We start from the raw sequence: 18,082 nt of genomic DNA, 5'->3' as shown, positions 1-18,082 counted from the left end.
TGGACTGAGGCCTCTGGGCTTCCCCAGCACCTCTGGGGCCTGTGGGCGGGAACGAGGCAGGTGGGGGCTGAGGGTGGTTCTTCCTGGGCTGGGTTGTCTGCCCCAGAGATGGAGCCAATGAGCCCTCTGTTCCTGTCCCCTAGAGCCCACAGTGTCCGGCACATTTTCAGGCACTCGGGGGAGATGCCCAGGTCTCCCCAAGAGGATGGGGGCCAGGCAGCCCTCACCCTGATGGTTCCCCAGCGGGGGTGCAGAGAGGAAGGCTGGTGGGGGGCAGGGTCAGGGCAGCATGTTCCACCACTTGAAGGGAAAGGGTTTCCGGCGCACGTTGGTGCCGCAGTGCACCTCCCCGAGCAACTCATGGTAGGACAGGTAGTCGTCGATGAAGATGCAGCGCAGACCCAGAGGCTCCAGCAGGGACCGCACCTTCTCCTCCAGGCAGCAGCGGCCATTGATGAGGGGCCCGAAGGGCTTCGGGATGCCCAGGTACTTGCCTAAGACCACCATGTTCACCTGCAGAAGAGAGAAGGCAGGGGCATGCTCAGTCGGCTGAGGCCACTGCGCCTGGGGTCCCTTCTGGCCTCTGACTCTGGCTGACCCTCCCAGGAGCCTCTCCGGCATTCACCAACATCCTGGGCACCTCGCCAGCTAGGGTGGAGAGAAGCAGAGAAGACCCAAGTAGATGGCTGGAAGGGAGGATAGCAAGAGCCAGGGCTGCCAGTCACCCCCTCCAACACATTCTGCCATCACTCGGCACCTTCCTAAGTTCACAACCACGGGCTTATTAGTCCCTGCCAGGAACTGGCAGACACACACACCCCTGCAAGGTCTGCAGGGGGAGAAGCTTCCTGGGCACTGGGCCCTCGTGCAGTACACAGCTTGCTCTACAACCCCCTGGCAGCCTTGAGGGCTGTTTCTATGTATTCTGCTTCTTCTATGGGCTGGCTCCATCCCCACAAAAGCCCCCAGTCTCTGCCAGAGCCCGTGACTCCCACAGGGTCACCAGCCACAGAACGCTGAGTGAGATTCTGAGGTTAGCTCTGTACTTTCTACCTGATTCTGGGATTGCTACTGGGGTATCTTGGGGGCACTGAGAGGTTAAGCCAAGAGATTTTGGAGTCTGGGCACCCAAGGTGATCTTTGGTGGCATCTCTGATGTCCGCACAGAAGGACCTGGCCTGAGGTTTCAACTCTGAGGAAGGGAAGGGACTCCCCCCCAGCCCCTCAACACCCGTGTCAGAGTGTGGGGCTTCTTGGAGGAAGTCTCAGCCAAGCTTGGTGGCCAGAGGTGACAAGGAACTACCCTTTGTGTTCACGGGGGGGGGGGGGGAGGAAAGGGGGGAGGGGCTCTTTCTGTGGGCTCTCTGGGGGTACGGTGGATGGGCTTGATCCCTGGGCCTTGTCCCCCCAGCTCTGTCCTGCATGACCACCCACACTGATATCAACAGGAAATGGGAAGGTCCCTTTGGTCTTGATTGCCTGTGGATGAGCCTAAGCATGCTGGGGGTGGGGTCAGGGCAGGCAGGAGGACAAGGCAGGAGCCCGTCAAGGATTTAGGGCCATAACTAGCGGGCCTCAGCTTTACCCCGACTGAAGAGGAGACAAGGAGGGGAGGGGCAGTACCAGCCCATGCTCTTTCTGCAGGCCTTAGCTGACAAACCAGGGGTTAACTGAGTGGGCTCTGAGGGTCCTTCCAGGGAGAGCGTGCTGGGACCCTCTAGCAGGTCCTGGACAGAGAGAATCCCACCAAGAGACAAGGTGTCAGTAGGAGCTGACTTCCGGAAGGCAGGGGCAAAGCTGTAGTCTGAGGAGGGCTGACTCAAGGCTCTGGGCTTTTATCCAGAACCAGAGCCTGGTGGCCCCCGTGTGGTACCATCATCGTCTGCCACATTTCAATGCTTAGAGGACTTCCTGGTTCTGTGGCTACCAGGCTGATCTGCACAGAGAACAAGCTTCCCTCCACGGAGGCGCTAAAGAACAGGTCCCCCAAGAGCAGTGGGCCTGGGCAGGGGCAATTTTGCCCTCAAGGACCTGTTGATAATCACAGTGAGGGGGAGCTCCAGGCAGGTCATTCTCAGAGGTCAGGACTGAGCCCCCAGTGAGGAAGGAAAGCAGGTTCCATAGGGACGCCACCGCTCCTGCCATCAGTCAGCATGGGGGCCTCCAGGCCTGGCACAAACTCACCGCCTGTCCAGAGAAGGACTCAGGCCGAAGGCTGTCTGAAAACAGGTCTCTGTGCCTTTGTGGGGACCACTGCCACAGCTGCCAACACCCAACATCCTTTCCCAGGGGCTTAATGGGCACTTGGGCCAGGATCTTGCCGATAGCATCAATCAAGGCTCTCCCAGGTGACATCAGCTGGCTCATCTGCAAGCCAGATGTCCTGCCCTGCCTGCCCGCCCCTCCCTGATGGGAGCAGAGAGCAGAACAGAGAAGGCAGTTGGGACCCAGACACAGGCGCTGGGACACCTGGGACTGAGCTATGCTTTCTGTTTCTCTTTGGTGGAGGGTGGGGCAAGGGGTGCGTTTTGGGGAGGGGCTGTCCTGTACATTAGAGGATGCTTAAAGGCCCCCCTGTCCTCTAGAGACAATGAAAATGGGGGGTGGGGTGGGAGGAAGGCCCCTGGCTGGAGATCCCTGCTCTGCGGCTGTGAAGATAGTTAGCACCATGCAGTCCTTGGATCCTGGGCGGGGCGCCCTTGTGCTAGGGGAGCACTGCGCTCCGCGGGGTTTCCTGGGGGAAGGTCACCAGGCCTTTTGGATGTGGCTCAGCTGGGCACTTTGGGGCAACTTTGGGGTTAGCAGTGGGGCACACGGTGCCCCTCAGGGACCTTGGGGATGTTCTCCAGAGAAAACGACGCGGAGGCTGGCGGGCTGCAGGCCGCCCTCGGATCCCAGAGCCGGCTCACCATGTCGGGGAAGAAGGCTTCCGCGTAGGAGCCGCTCATTTGGAAGAGCTGGGGGATGTCGATGATGTCGCGCTCCGTCAGGCCCAGCTCCCGCTTCAGCACCTCGCGGTTCCAGTCAATGCATTTCTGGGGACAGGAGAGAGGCAGCCGGAGCCCACCGGACACACAAGGAAAGCGCCTACTGTGCGCCAGCCCTGGCAGAGCCCTCCGCCCCCAGCACCTCTGACCCTCTTAACAGCAGTGGGCACCAGGAGCCCTTGCTGTCCCCACTGGGGAAACTGAGGCTCACAGGACCTGCCCGAGGGCACAGAGCTGGGAAAGCAGAGCTGGGTTTGGGACCCAGGCAGACACACACACACACACACACACACACACACACACACACACACACACTGCCCATCTCAGCAGTGGCCTGGGGAAGTGATGGAGCCCGCTGCTCCCCTGTTGGCTGAGTGCCTACTGGAGCACCCAGGGTCCACCTGGCCTCCTCTGACTCTCCCCCCTGCCAACCAGGCCCCCTTTCTTCATCACAGCTCTGCGAGAACTTGGCACCACTCCCATGGAAACCAGGCGTTCTCGCAGTCAGACGAGCCCTGAGGACATGGCTGAGTCTCTTCCATCCGAGGGTTCAGAGGGCAGAGGCCCCACTCTGGCTGTAAGTCCCCAGCCTTCCAGGGCCTGCTTCTCCCCGACAGGGGGACATCTCTGAGAGCACTGCCAGTCCCGCCCCTCACCTGTACGTAGAGACTGTCGCTCTGGATCTTTCTGTCTGCCAATATCTCATTAATGCTTTTTCTCTTCCTCCGGTATTGCAGCTCTGTAAGAGAGTCAGGGGGCACGAGCTGAGAGTCCGGACCAGAATTTTCCTCCCACCTCCATGCCAGGTTGGGAAGCTAGGGTGGTGAAAGCTGGAGACTGGGAACCCTCCAGGGAAGAGGCTCCGGTTACAAGTAAAACCCGGTAAAGGCTTAGAGCCTTTCTCCGCCACCCCCATTCCCCCTGGGAAGGGAGTCCTGGACTCAGGCCCTAATCATGACAGGGCAGACATCCTTGAACACACCTTGCTCTGGGCACCCTACCGAACGGAGCCCTGATCTTTACTGTAGAATTCCTATTTGTGGAAAGGGGCACGAAGAGGGTGGTGGTGAAATCAGAGACAAGGACAAGAAGAAGGGACTGGGTGGCACAGTCCAGTCACCTCACCCAGGAAACTCATCTCTCCCCGTTTCTTGGCTCTCCTGGGATGCGGCTCCCACCTTCGCTGTGCGCCTGGGGCTGTCCCCCGGCCTCCAGGCTTCCCATCCCTGACCCCAGAAAGGGGGTGAGGGGGAGACTGGCACGGAGGCCTGAAGCCCTGTGAACCAAGCTCAGAGAGGGAAGGCTACCAGGGCCCAGACAATCCAGAGAGAGCTCGCCCCACAGCGAGCACCCTGGTCATTGGCACACACCTTCAAACTGGGCCGCCTCCCCATAGCCCTCTTCTCTCTTGTCCTGGAAGAGTTTGAGACAGGCACTGGGGCTGGCCAGGAGCAGCCGGAAGCCCTGGGACAGGAGGGAGAATTGCTCAGGGGCAGGTTCTCCTTACACAAAGGAGACCCCCAGCTCAGGAGGGGACTGAGCTCAGAGGCCAGGCTGTTCAAAGGGTGGCCCTGTGCCCAGCCCTGCCACCAGCCACCCTGAGGGTCTACACATCCCCTACCTCTGGGGCCCTTCGTCACTGACCACCAAGTTCTCCCTTCAAGACCCTCTCAGGGGTCTTCAAGGGCAGAGAGCTCTTGACGTCTGGACTCTGGGCACGCTGGGCTGTAACCACCTTCTCACCAGAAGACCCTCCTGACAGGCAATGGAGCCCTGAGGGCTGTGCCTTCCAAAGCTACCCCCTTGAGGCAGTACACCCAGTGGTTAAGGTGGGGCCCGTGTCTGAGTTAGAACCCTACCCTGCCACCTACAGGCTGAGTGACTTGGGGTGCCTCCATTACCCTTCTCAGTCAGGGTGTCCTCAGTGGAGGGCTTGTTGGAGAAGTTAAATCTATGACACATGGTGAGTATGCCTGGCTCTTGGCTGAGGGGTCTGGGCCGAGGGGTCAGGGTGAGAGCATCAGAGTCCTGCTCAGAGGCTCTGACTTCCTCCAGGAAGCCTTCCTGGATTCTCACAGCCTGGCCTCAAGGCTACCCTGACCCTTCGCTCACTCTGGACTCCGGGGTTGACTTGGCTTTGTCCTGCCCCATCCCATCAAGTAGTGCAGGAGCAGAGGTGTCTCGGCCAGGAGGGGAGAGGACACACCTTTTGGTCGGAGGTGGGCACGAAGCTCAGGAACTCATCCACGTGGCCCACAGAGAGCCAATCGGAGTAGAGCTCCACAGGTGCCTGCACCTGCTGGGCCTGCAGGAAGTCCCTCACCGCCTTGGTCATCCGCCGCCCTATAGACCTGCCAGGGAGGAGAGGAGGGCTGGCACCAGGCGGACACTCTGTGTGCACCCCACCCAATCCCAGAAGGGAAACAGACTCAGAGAGCTGACATGACTCAGTGTGGGCCATGCTGCCCAAGCCCAAGCCATGGCCAGGAGTATGGTGGGAAAATGCCCCAGGAGGAGGTCAGGCCTGTACCAGCGTAGAGGGTGCCCTCTGATCACAGGGTCAGCGGGCGGCACAGGATGTCCCCAGGTGCAGCCTGCAGGTGCGCCCAGGTGTTCAACCCAGAGTGGCCAAGGAGCTCCATTTGCCAGAGGGAAGCGAGGCCCTCACTTCCCAGCTTGGGGTTCAGACAGGTTGCCCCCTGGCCCAAAGGATACCCAGCCTGTTGCTCAAAACCCAAAGTGACCTGGCTTCCCACCCCCCATCTCAGTCCAGTGTTTCCCCAAAGGTGAACTGGTACACCGGGGGCTCCAATGATCCCTGTGCCCCAGCTTCCTCCACATCACAGAGACTTTGAGGTCATGACCCCAAAGCTTCATTTGGGGGCATCCATCCACCCTCACCCTCCAAATCTGCATTGTGTGGCACGCTTCAGCTCATGTGTGCAAGAATGTGAGGGCCGCTTCCCAGTCCCTGAGGGTGAAGCCCTGTCTCTCACCCCTCTAATTCCTGAAGCGAGGGCAGGGACCCTCAAGCCCCTGCTGAGCACGGCATGGAAGGTGGAGCGGCATGTTTGGAGCAGGGAATCAGGACCAGCGGGGAAATTCATTCTAAAAAGCTGCCCATGCATGCAAGAGAGCCTCTGGTGACACCTTAAGTGAGGGCAGTGTCCCCATTTAAAAGATGAGGTGAGGAGGCCTGGGAAGCTAAAGGGTGACACGGCTAACATCAGATTAATAGCTCACACCGTTCCCTGGTGCGCGCAGCCTATCCTAAATACACAAAGTCGAAACCCACACCCGCATGCTCTCTCCATAAAAACTCTCTGCTGCCCATTCTGACTCACAGCGACCCTAGAGGACAGAGGAGAGCTGGCCCCGTGGGTTTCTGAGACTGTAGCTCTTTCTGGAAGGTGAAAGCCTCGTCTTTCTCCCAAGAAGCAGCAAGGGGTTTCAAACTCCCGACCTTGCACTTAGCAGCCCAATGTATACCCAACCCACTATGCCCAGGGCTCCTCTACTCTATATGGAGGCATTCTGTTGTTCCAGTGTAGCTCACCCTACTTGCCCGAGTTGAAAAGGTATCACAAGCACGCTCCCCCTTGAAGACCAGACTCCAGCCCCCTCCTTGCCTCCTCCGCCTCCTCCTGGCCAGCGGGGCAGCTCCCTCGCCTGGGTCACCGCTGCAGCCTGTCCCTTCTCTGGCCTCCCTTTTGTGCTTGCTACCGAGAAGGAGGCTTTCAACACGATGACAGACCGTGTCCTTCCTCCAGTCAAACCCCCCGAATCACTCCCAGCACACTCCCAGAATAGCCACGCCCTTTATAAGGACCTACATGGCCATGGGTGGCCTGCTCCCTGCCAACCCCCATGGCCCCCTCCTGCCTCCCTCCAGCAAGAGGGAGGGATCTGCCTCTCCTGGACATACCAGACACTCTGCTGCCTCAGGGCCTTTGCACGTGCTGCTCTCTCTACCTGAAGTTGTCCCTAATGTCTCATACCCCATGCCTCATCGCCTCCAGATGTGATCTAGATGTCACCACGTTCGCTATGAGATCTTTAAAAGGACAACAGCCCCTCACCAGCTCTACTGTTCGCTCTAGTATTGGTGAGCTCTGTGTGCGGTTCACGTGGTATGGTACGTGGCAGATAGTTTGTCTAGAGCAGCGGTTCTCACCCTGTGGGTCGCGACCCCTTTGGGGGTCGAACGACCCTTTCACAGGGCTCTCCCGATTCATAGCAGTAGCAAAATGACTGTGATGAAGTAGCAACGAAAACAATGTTCTGGTTGGGGGCGGGGAGGTCACCACCACATGAGGAACTGTATGCAAGGGTCGTGGCACGAGGAAGGTTGAGAACCACTGCACCCCCCACCACCTCTCACACACTCACTGATGTTCAATAACTACTTGCTGAGTTGGGCTGCAATCGGCACTTTGAAACCACCAGCCACTCCTAGGGAGAAAGGCCAGGCTTTCTTCTCCCATAAAGGGTTATGGTCTTGGAAACTCACAGGGGCAGTACTCCCCTGTCCTATTTACAGGGGCGCTGTGAGCCAGCATCGAGTTTGGTTTGGATTTTAATGGCTTCAATGCTTTTGAACTAGCACAAGTTCATGGTCTGTATAAAACAGAACAGGCCGACAGTGAGCAATGAAAATGATGGTTTGGTTTGGGGGTTGGAAATGGACTTTTTTTCCCTTTCAAATTTCCCTTATTTTAATATAATGTTTTTTAAAGGATTAGGGAAAGAGCTAGACCTCAGGGAAAGAAATGGCTCCTGAGTAGAAGTGGTAGAACCAGGAAGAGTAGGGCAGAGTCCGGGGCAGAATGGCCCTGGGATTGCTAGGGAGGCCCCAGGCCTGGTCTCTGAGCCATCACCAAAGCTGCCACCAGGGGGCGGGATCGCTCAAAGACGTTGGTCATGGACAACTTAGAGATGGCAGAGAACTGAGGGATGATTGCTGACCGCTGACTCTGCCTGAAGCTCCCCACGTGGAGTATCTGGTTTAACCCTCACGATAACCGATGCTCTGTCAAGCTCCTCGATTCTGCCGTCCCACCCCTCTTGGGCTAAGAGGTGACCAGATTTTAACATTGGTAAAGTGGGACACCATTGATAAACTCATATCCTGGCGAAATAGCCACACGGCAGCCGAAAACCGTATACCCTAGCTTGTCATGTGTTCTTTCCAAAATTCGGGACTTTTAAAAAACGCCGCGGGACATGGGAAAAATAGTTAATAATCGGGACTGTCCCACCCAAAGCGGGACGTGTGGTCACCTGTTCTCATGGCTCATGAACATCTCTGTGGTCGAGCCTTTGCTCAGGCTGTTCCACCAACTGGAACATTCTTCTCTCAAAGAGCCACATGGTTAACTACCTCACTCTGTCGAGCTTAGTTTCCATGCCAGTTTCTCTCAGAGGCTCCCCTTAGCCAAGACGCTATGTGATGTCCTGATTACTATGCTCATCTTTCACCCACTTCTCTCTGCTTATCTGTATAGACAGGAACCCTGGTGGCACTGTCAGGTGAAGAGTGAACTGCTAGCCACAAGGTTGGCAGTTCAAACCTACCACCCACTCCTAAGGATTTATAACTTCAAAGGTGGTGAAGAAATCAGATGGTGCCTGGCTATCAGAGAATAGTGTCTTAAAGGCTTATCCACATGGGAGAAACATCCTAGCCTGTGTGATCCATGGAGTACAAATAATAAAAATCTAAGACCTGAGGAGGGAATGGCATTTGAGTTTAAATTTTGAGCACCCAGTTTGCAGAAGGATATGGATGGCAGTGAAAACCCAGAATCCATTTGCAGGGTCCCCATGTGGATTAAGTCTCTGGTGAACCCCCTTTGATCATAGGTTAAAATGTGACACCTTCTCATTTGTTCTCCCTTTGTCCCATTTAAAATTATTTCTGGTTTTTAATATTTTCTGATTTCTTTCCTATTGAGATTTTTCTCTTCTATTTTGTTATTGTTGTTAGGTTTTTTTGGTTTCTGTTTGTTTGGCCTTTTTGTTTTGGTATGTTTTTCTGTAATGAAACCTAGGATTGGTAAATCTACAGAGACAGTAACTGTATTAAGTTTTTGGGTTATGGCAAGGGAGACTGGGGGAAACGGAGGGCTTTAATGAGGTCCAAGAAAGAAAATGTTCTAAAATTAACTGTGGCGATGATTTCCCAACTCTTCTTAATATGATTAAACGACTGCATTGTAAACACACAGATGAAGATTTATAGTCTCGGAAGCCTGATAGAGATCGGGTCACTATGAGTGGGAATTGGCTTGGTGGCAGTGGGAGGTCAGAGCACAGAACAGCGGCCTGGGGCATTCATTTAGCTTGGGCACCAAGGAGCAGGTGACCAGTGACAGTACCATTAGCTTGCTGTGTGGTCCTTGGCAAGTAGCTGACCCTTTCTGAACCTCAGAGCCCCATCTGTCCACCAAGTGCCTTGTTGGTTCTCAACACAATCACAGTGGGGTGAGGTACAGCCATATTAGAGGCCCCTCCTCTTCCCCTCTGGGATCCTTGAACAAACCCCTTTGGCCTTGAGCTGAGAGAAGACTCCGGACTCTGCTCAGTGGCTGATGAAGGGATGGAGCACAGGTGGAGGCGTAGCTGTCTTGTGGGGTGATGCAGAGACTGGGGCAGGAGCCCAAGGCCAGTCAAAAGAGCACAGACCTTGGGGAGCCTTGGGGAGCATGTAGAGAGCCCCTCCCCGCTGAGCCTGCTCCTCTGAGTTCCTGGCCCCTGAGCCTGGATCCCCAGGCTACGCAATACTCTACAGCAGGCATTTCCTCCCAGCGACACGGATTACACAGCTCAGACAGCTTCCTTTCCTTGTCCCATATGACAGATGAGAGGATGGAGGCCTGGAGTATAATTTGCTCAGTCAGCAAGTGGAGAGTTTTTCACCTGATTTGCTCACTGTTCTTGCCCTGTCCCTTCAGTAATGCCTGTCACATGGGAGTGCGCAATATGTTCTAATGAATTCATCAAGTACCTATTCAGTGCAGAGCACTGTGGGAAATAGGGCGCTCCTAAGTGGCAGAGGCAGGATACAAGCCAAGCCCATCTGGTTCCAAAGCCAATGCTCCTGCCTGGGGTTCTCTCCTGAGTCAGTAACAGCTGCCTCAAGGCATCCAGGCCCTTCCCCTGGGGGTGTGGGTATGGGTGTGGGTATGGGTTCTCTCCTGAGTTGAGCTGGGCAGGAGTCACCAGCACGGTGAAGACACCCCGCTGGCCCCTGGCCAACCTCAGCACTGCCGCCCAGGTTGAGCACCAGGTCATGTGCCTGGGCTGGTGCCAGAGCCCCGAGGCTGTCAGGCTTGCCATTTGCTGCCGTGTGATCTGCCCGGCCACTCCTCTGTGCCCAGAGCAGGGCCTGGGTGGTGAGCTGGGGCGGGACTGGGCTCCACACCAACCCTGCCCAAATGGAAGCATGGCCTCTGGGGCCTGGTGTGAGTGCAATCTCTGGGCAGGAAGTAGGGGACCCCACCAGGACCCCATGCTGCAACGCCTCATTCCTCAGTCACCGGCAGGCAGGGAGGACCCCGCTCAGTGGGATTTAGCTGCACTGTCACCTATGCAAACACTAAGCCCCAAACACCGTGTTTCCTGCCCGGTCACACCTGCCCAGGGTGGGGCCCACCTGGGGCCCACCCTCACCCGGTGGGGCCCACCCGGTCACTTCTGACATTCCACTATCCTCACCAACCACTCACTTCCAGCCCTTGGACCTCCCCAGCGAAGAGGTCAGCAGGTCTATCCCCCTGCCTCTGGGCCAGATTGGACACCTCCTCCCCAGCTCTGCTGATTGGTCAGGAGAAGCTGACCATCTGGTTCCTTGCCGGAGCGCCTCGGCTGTACCGGAGTGTTTTTTAAGGCCGGTGCCTACGGCTGTCAAATCCAAGCCAGCTCAAGGCCCCCTGCACTGGAGTGGAACCGCTCCGGAGGATTTGCTGGGCTGTTGCTAGGCCTTTCTTCAGAGGTGCCGCTGGGCGAGCTGGAAGCCCTAGGCTTTAGGGAGCACACCATGGTAATCACTGGTGCCCTCGGGGGGGCCCCCGTGGGGACCGGGGACTGCATTCTCACCACTCGGCCGCCTTGCGGATCTAAGATTCGGGGACTCTCCACACAGGCTGGGGAGGGGACTAGGGTTGGATGCATAGTTGGTCCTCCTGCCCACCCCCCAACCCCCACCCTGGCCTCTCACTTGGGCAAGCTGCTCCCGATGAGGATCCGGCCCAGGGGGTATTCCCTGCCGCCCACCGTGACAGGCGGGCTGACGTCCAGGTTGCCGAAGGAGTCCAGGCTGGAGGCGCCCCTGTACGGGGACTCCCGAGTTACGTAGCCAAAGTCCGGGCCCTAGGAAAGAACCAGCAAGACCACCCCCCCCAAACGGAGGGGTCAGTTAGGACAGGAAGAGGTAGCTCTGGGTGGAAGGTGCCGCTGAGGACAGCCCCCTCCACATTCTCTTCATGCCTGAAATGTCACCCTGCATCCACTCTCGGGCTGCCCCCCTGGATGCCAAGCCAGCCAGGGGTGTTGGGAGCAGCACAAGCACAAAAAAGGCCCAAAGGTTTGGAAAGGGTACCCCACACGTCTCGAGAAGCGCCCGAGGGGGCGGTGGCCACTGGCAGAAAGAAAGGGCTTCACAGGTCAGCCGGGAGGCCCTGCAGCGGGAGCAGCAGCCTGACACTCACTGTGACCTTGAACACCTGTAGTGGAGGTGCTGCTGCCGCAGAGTCCAGTCCAGGTGAAAGTGCCCAGAGACTCCCAGGAGGCAGCCTGGGTCAGGCCATTCTCCCAGGACACCCCGAGTGGGTGTGGCCCACTAAGCTTTCGGTTACCAGCTGTCTGCTTACTCACGTGCGGCACCAGGGTACTTTTAAACTCATGCATTAGAAAGAGGACAACAGTGCACTTTAATTCCCGACCAAGCTGGGCAAGACTAGCTCACTGAGCCCAAAGGAAGCTGCCGAAGTTAGGAAGGTCAGAGGGGAATCAGTGGACAGGGACCAGGGCTTGGGGTCAGCCTGCCCCGGCCTCAGCACCACTCACCAGGCAGCCATCACTGTCACCTCCTGGGCATGCTCCTGCTCCCAGACTCCCCGTCACGGCTCCCCGGTGGAGGGCGAGGAGGACAGGGAAGCAAGCAGAGGCCGGGACCTCTGCGACAGTGACAGCGAGCTCCAGGCCCGGGGCCACCTCGAGCATTTAGCCACATGGCTAAGGCCACCTGGGTGCCACCACCGACTAGCTGTGTGGCCTTGGGCAAGTTACTTAGCCTCTCTGAGCCCGGCCGTGCACATCCCTCAGGAGGGAATAATAATCGCTTTAAGCCAAGGAATGTCCCTCGTGGATTAAATAAGTGACCCCATATGGAGTCAGCGAAGCCTGCTGGCCCTTCTCTTTCTTGCCACGGTGCCCCAGTAGGTAGCATAGTGCCCGGCACACAGCAGGTGGTCAGAAAACAGTGCTTACATAAAGAGGCCTGCCTTCTTCCAAAGAAAAGAGCAGGATTCTGAGGACAATTTCCCCCAGGCTCCCGGGCTCCCCTGGGAGAACAGACCTCCTCATTTGGGGGCACTTTCAGCCCCTGACCTTCCCAGAGCCAAGCTGATGGTTGCCTATTTGCATGCAGTTTGCATATCATTTGCATACCACCACCCAACTGTCCCAGGACTCTCTAGTTTCTGACCGTTTATTCTCCCCACCCTCTGTTCCCCAGGACCAGGTGGGCCGGGACCATGGGAGGGGCGAGTGGCCAGAGCACTGTGGTGGTCACTGAAAGGTTGGAGGTTTGAATCTACTCAGAGGCACCAACCACTCTGACACTGACTCTGGAGCAGCTGCTTTGGCAAGACTGGTTGGAGGGGTCCTGTGGAGGGTCCCCACTCTGCCTGCTGTCACATACCAGGATCGCCTTGTAGGGGAAGTCCTTCAGGCCTCGGTTCCGGGGGGAGTCAAAGACCACAGGGAAGGATTTGTGGGGGGCCTCGATGTAGCCAAACTCCATCTCATCCTGGGGGGAAAGAGAACCAGCTGTGCCCTCAGGGCATGGGGTTGATAGAAGGGTGGTCAGCCGGGCCAGGGGGCAGGGGCATGACCAGGCAGCGGATGGGTGGTGGGGTGGGAGCATGGTAAGATCCAGAGGGGATACTACCTGGGACCCCGGCCAGGAGAGGACTCTGGTCTGGGGATGGAGCCACAGAAGGCATCGGGGAAGCCTCCTCAGGCCACGGGTCCCTCAGGCAGCACCCAACCTGGCCTGGCTTCTCTGAGGATTCGGGATCAGTAGGAACACACCCCAAAGCCCGGGTCAGACTGGGCTCAGGCCTCGCCAGGCAACCCCCACCTGGATCCAGCGGTCATTCCGGTTTTCAATCTGAGGGCAGATGATGAGCTTGCAGTTGGTTTTTAACGCCAGGTCAGCCATGTCTTCCAGAAAATTCTCATTGGAACCATGATCATCCATCACACTGTGCAGGAGACAGGGAGTGGGGAGCGGGAGGAGTCACCCCCTCTGGCTGTGCCCATGCCCTTGGGGCCTGGAGGCAGGGCTGAACAGGGTGACCTCTATTCAGTCTGGGCCAGGCTCTGTGTGGCCCGGGGCACTGGGGCCCAGACACAGTCCCTGCCCTCAAATGGCCCACAGGTACATGGGAGACAGATAATGTCCCCAGATCACATCCAGTGATGGTGTGGAGCTGCAGGGGAGGCATGGAGAGGCCAGAGGTGGCTGAAGTGGGGGGAGGAGTAGGTCACACCTGAACCCACGTAAGTGAGTGATACAGACCTGTTAATCACACCCCTCTGAGAGCTCTGACCCCTGTCGGCCCTACCCCTATGGGACCCTGTCCACTGCTCTGAACTCCCTGGCAGAGGCCTGGAGTGACCTTGCCCAGGCTGCTCTCTCAGGGCTCGACAGGGATTCTTGGAGGGGATCCCAGCAGGCAGGTAGTTCCCTACATCCTCAGTGGGCACAGTGGGCCCCCACATCAGAGCAAAGGTCCAGTTTCCTGTGACCATCGGCAGCCTGGCCCCACTGCCAGACTAAGGTCACAATGCCAAGTGCAGAGTAGGACCAGAGAGCTGCCTTTGGCTGCTCAGAGTGGGGGAGGGGTGCTGACAACTGAAACCAACGGGTTGCTAGGCCGTGTCCAGCCACTGATGCCTGCACCTGCCCACTGCTGCTCCACATCTGCCCACTGATGCCCATGCTTACCCACTGCTGCCCCACACATGCCCACTGCTGCCCCACACATGCCCACTGCTGCCCGTGCCTGCCCACTGCTGCCCTACACCTGCCCACTGCTGCCCCACACCTGCCCACTGCTGCCCATGACTACCCACTGCTGCCCCACACCTGCCCACTGCTGCCCATGACTACCCACTGCTGCCCCACACCTGCCCACTGCTGCCCATGACTACCCACTGCTGCCCCACACATGCCCACTGCTGCCCACATGTGCCCACTGCTGCCCATGCCTGCCCACTGCTGCCCTACATCTGCCCACTGCTGCCCCACACATGCCCACTGCTACCTCACACATGCCCACTGCTGCCCATGCCTGCCCACTTCTGTCCGTGACTGCCCACTGCTGCCCTGTGTGCAGCTCGGCATCCCCAGTGCCCCAGTGGATCAGTCCAATCTGGGTACAGGACCAAACCTGCCACGCACCCCCTTCCTCCTGAGCCTGCTGTAGGGGGCTCACCTGCACACATACAGCTCCAGCGGGGGCTGGGTGTTGGGGGTCATGATCCAGGGGGCCAGGCGGAAGGTCACGATGTCGGTGAAGAGGGGTACCTTGGACAGGGACTAAGGGACAAAGGGCTCATGAGCCCCACAGGGACCCCATGTAGCCCCCAAGCCCCTCGGGCCACGCCAACCCCTCCGCAGCACACACCCTTGTGTCCAGCAGGCTGACACTGAGAGAGACCAGCCCCGAGAAGCTGCTGTCTGGGAAGTCGAGCCCCTCCACGTAGAAGCTGATCTCCCGCTCGCCCGGCTGCCGCTCCACCTCGTAGGACAGGTGTCGGCGGCCCAGCACCATCCTGTAGTCTGACAGGGAGCCCTCACCTAGGAGAGCCAGAGTCAGCGCCACTCTGGGGCGGTAGGACAGGAGGCGCAGACCGGGAACCAGGGCCACAGCCATCTTTGTGGCCAGAGCAACTAGGCTTCCGCTCCTGCGTGGCCTTGCAGGGGTTGCGGGAGCTTGCCTCTGAGCCTCGGTTCTTCACCTGGGGTCAGTGTCCCCTTTAAACAGGAAGCAGACAGAAGCCCCTGGCAGGCAGTCTGTCTGCCCCCGTCTCCTCCCCCGAGGGCCGATTGGGAAAGTGTCCCTCCCTTCTTCCTTGTTGTTCACAGCAGAGAGGATTGTCCACTCCCTGGATGACTGAGGCTGCTGGCCCCCATGGGTGCACCCAGCGCACATCTCAGTCCTTGCTTAGCCCAACCAAGTCTGGGCAGGCTGAGCAGAGGAGGGTGACGGGGAGTAAACAGGAGGACAGACCTGCACATGGGTGGGATTGTGCGTGGGTGCTTTTTAAAGTCCCAGCCTTGGATTCATTGAAAGCCTGGCTCAGAGCCCAAGGGCAGGTCTGCAGGCTGGGGCTGCCACTTCGCTGGTCCCTCCACACCCCCACTGACCCTGCATGGACAGTGCCCGCCATGCAGTGAGAGCTGAATGACCAGAGGAGGCTACAGGCAGCGGACAGAGGAGGACTTGGAACCAAGGAGGTCTGAGTTCCAATGCTGTACCCCCAACTCGATGGGTGGTCTTGAGACAATGAATCCATGCATCCGAGCCTCAGTTTCCCCTCTGTAAAACAGGGCTGGCTGTGGAGCATCTGCCTCAGGGGAGAACAAGGTGAGCTAGGATCCCTGAGGCATGGGATGGTCTGTGCTTGACTTCACACTCAGATGGAGCCCTGGAGGCCTAATGGTTAGCCTGTGGCTGCAAACCCAAAGGTCAGTGGTTCGATCCCACCAGCCAGCCTGTGGGCGAAAAGGCCCGCGATCTGCTCCCATGACAAGAGCAGCCTGGGAAGCACTGTGAGGGCCACTGAGCTCTGGTCTGCAGGGCCACCACGTTGGCACCAACTGGCTGCCAAACAACAAAAACAGTAACTGAAATTTGGCAAGGTGAGTGCCCCCAGAGCTGACCATCTGCGTCCATAAGGATGACAATCCCAGAAACCCGGGAGCAGTCCCACCCCGTGACCCTCCGGTCTGCAGTCTGCTCACGACGGTGGGTGGGGCTGTGGGCTTCATATGCTGCCGCTGGTGAGCTTTAGGGAGCCGCACAGAGAGAGGAACAAGTAAGGGGCAGATGGGGGAAGACAGGATTGGCAAGCCTCGCCTGGTACAGGCACTGGGGTGGGGGTCACTCACCCCGAGCGCAGAAGACTCCCACTTTTTGGGAATCCGACAAGGGCACGTTCAGGACTAGCTTGTGACTGTCAAAGAGCTTGTCTGGGCCGTCGCAGCTCAGCACCATGGGGGACATGTCCTGCAGGTCTGCGGGGAGAGGTCCCTGAGACACCACCCTCCACCTTCCCCCCCAGGCCCTCCCTGCACCCCATATAACCTCTGCCACTCACCGGCCAGTGACACCAGCTGGCTGCTGGCATGGTCGGGCTCCTTGAACCTCTGGGTGTCCCGGTCACAGTTCACCAGCAGGACAGCCCCGTAGCCCTCTGGGCCCCAGCGCCAGGTTTTCTGTGACCAAACAAGATGTTCAGGGTCAGTGAGACCCCAGCAGGGACTCTGGACCTGGCCGGAGCCTGGCTTCTTCATTAGCTTGGAGATTTGCCTGATCTGGGATCGCAGGAAGAGTCAGCGACAGACCATCAATGGGGTACTGGAGCAGCAGGACTCCTTGCCATCCTTGCCTGGTGCTTAACCTGCCCAGCCATCCTCAGTGGCTCTGCCCAGCCCCCGCACTGGAGGAACCTGGTGACAGTCATTCCTAGACATGGTTCTGCTGGGGCATTGGGGGACCTGCCCTGTGCTCAGCACTCTGCCGGGGCCTGTCCCACAGAGGCCCCTGCAAGGACAGGTTGATGTCCACCCATGGACAAAGAGATCCAATCTGAAGTCAGAAAGATGACTGCCCCACCCCCTTTCTGTGTTCAACAACATTCCTGGCACCCCCACCCTGACCCCATCCGCTGCCACCAGCTGCTGCCCAGCAGACTCCCTTCTGCATTTTACAGAAGAGTGGGGAGGGGCTTTGGGAGGTGAACCCCCAGCTGCACAACTAGCATTCTGGCCCAGCTCTGAAGGGTAGTCCAGGGTCACTGCTCACCTTGCTCAGTGACCAACCGCATGGCCACTCGTGGTGGGCCTGCCCCGCCTTGTCCACAAGGTCTCCTGATCCAGGCTGCCTCCCTGGGGTGTCTCCTGACAAACTCCGCCTTCTCTTCCTCCCCGGACAGCTTCTTGATACTTCCCACAGGGTAAGGTCCTCAACCCCTCTCCCGCCAGCCCCCTGCCACTGCTCCTACAGCCATCACCATCTGCCTGGGGCTGACCTCGATGACCTCCTGCAGCCAAGCCCCTAGAAATAGACCTGTTCTCCCCTTGCCTTCGTTCCGCCGCCACAAACATTTAGGGAGCACCCACCAGGTTTGGAGACCCAAGCAGCACAGGAAATACAACAGGCAGCCAGCCAGAGCCAACCCCAACTCCAAGATTGCCCCGGGGAGACCAGAGAATGCCACACAGAACACCGTCACGTGGGATAGCCTGGGTTCATGCCCATCGGTGGCAATTTGGCAGTCCCTGGATGGGTTCTCTAAGCCCCTGTTGGACAACACATCCCATCCGGACCAGCCCCAGGTTGGCTCGGCCCCCTGCAGTCTCGAGGTAACCAAGGGAGTCTTACCTTGTTACCTCGGCTCTTCTTCACCTTGCCCGTGCGGCCAATGTCCACATCCAGGGAGATGTCTGAAAGGGTGAAGAGGAGTGCTAGAGGCTGCCTGCGCCTGTGCGCATGCCCGTACTGTCCACAGCAGGGCCATCTGGGAGAACCAGGATGCCCTGCTCTGGGGACCATGCCCAGAGCTGGGAGCCCCTGTTACTG

At 58.3% G+C, this 18,082-nt stretch overlaps 1 protein-coding gene across 1 annotated transcript in view; it reads right to left on the bottom strand.

Annotated features, from left to right (window-relative positions):
- Nucleotides 1-279: 279 nt before the first annotated feature.
- Nucleotides 280-18,082, bottom strand: part of LOC142433425 (protein-arginine deiminase type-1-like) — a 37,631-nt gene continuing 19,828 nt past the window's right edge. The window contains exons 4-16 of the mRNA XM_075538379.1: nucleotides 17,885-17,946; nucleotides 16,599-16,716; nucleotides 16,390-16,515; nucleotides 14,903-15,075; nucleotides 14,711-14,814; nucleotides 13,351-13,474; nucleotides 12,910-13,017; nucleotides 11,206-11,357; nucleotides 5,194-5,338; nucleotides 4,356-4,451; nucleotides 3,644-3,724; nucleotides 2,910-3,035; nucleotides 280-513 (exon numbers count right to left, since the gene is read on the bottom strand). Of these exons, the coding sequence (XP_075394494.1) occupies nucleotides 280-513; nucleotides 2,910-3,035; nucleotides 3,644-3,724; nucleotides 4,356-4,451; nucleotides 5,194-5,338; nucleotides 11,206-11,357; nucleotides 12,910-13,017; nucleotides 13,351-13,474; nucleotides 14,711-14,814; nucleotides 14,903-15,075; nucleotides 16,390-16,515; nucleotides 16,599-16,716; nucleotides 17,885-17,946 (1,649 nt within the window). The remainder of the gene's footprint in view (nucleotides 514-2,909; nucleotides 3,036-3,643; nucleotides 3,725-4,355; nucleotides 4,452-5,193; nucleotides 5,339-11,205; nucleotides 11,358-12,909; nucleotides 13,018-13,350; nucleotides 13,475-14,710; nucleotides 14,815-14,902; nucleotides 15,076-16,389; nucleotides 16,516-16,598; nucleotides 16,717-17,884; nucleotides 17,947-18,082) is intronic.

Source organism: Tenrec ecaudatus, chromosome 1, assembly GCF_050624435.1.
Source record: "Tenrec ecaudatus isolate mTenEca1 chromosome 1, mTenEca1.hap1, whole genome shotgun sequence".
Classification (NCBI taxonomy): domain Eukaryota; kingdom Metazoa; phylum Chordata; class Mammalia; order Afrosoricida; family Tenrecidae; genus Tenrec; species Tenrec ecaudatus.
This window is presented reverse-complemented; position numbering and strand designations above follow the sequence as displayed.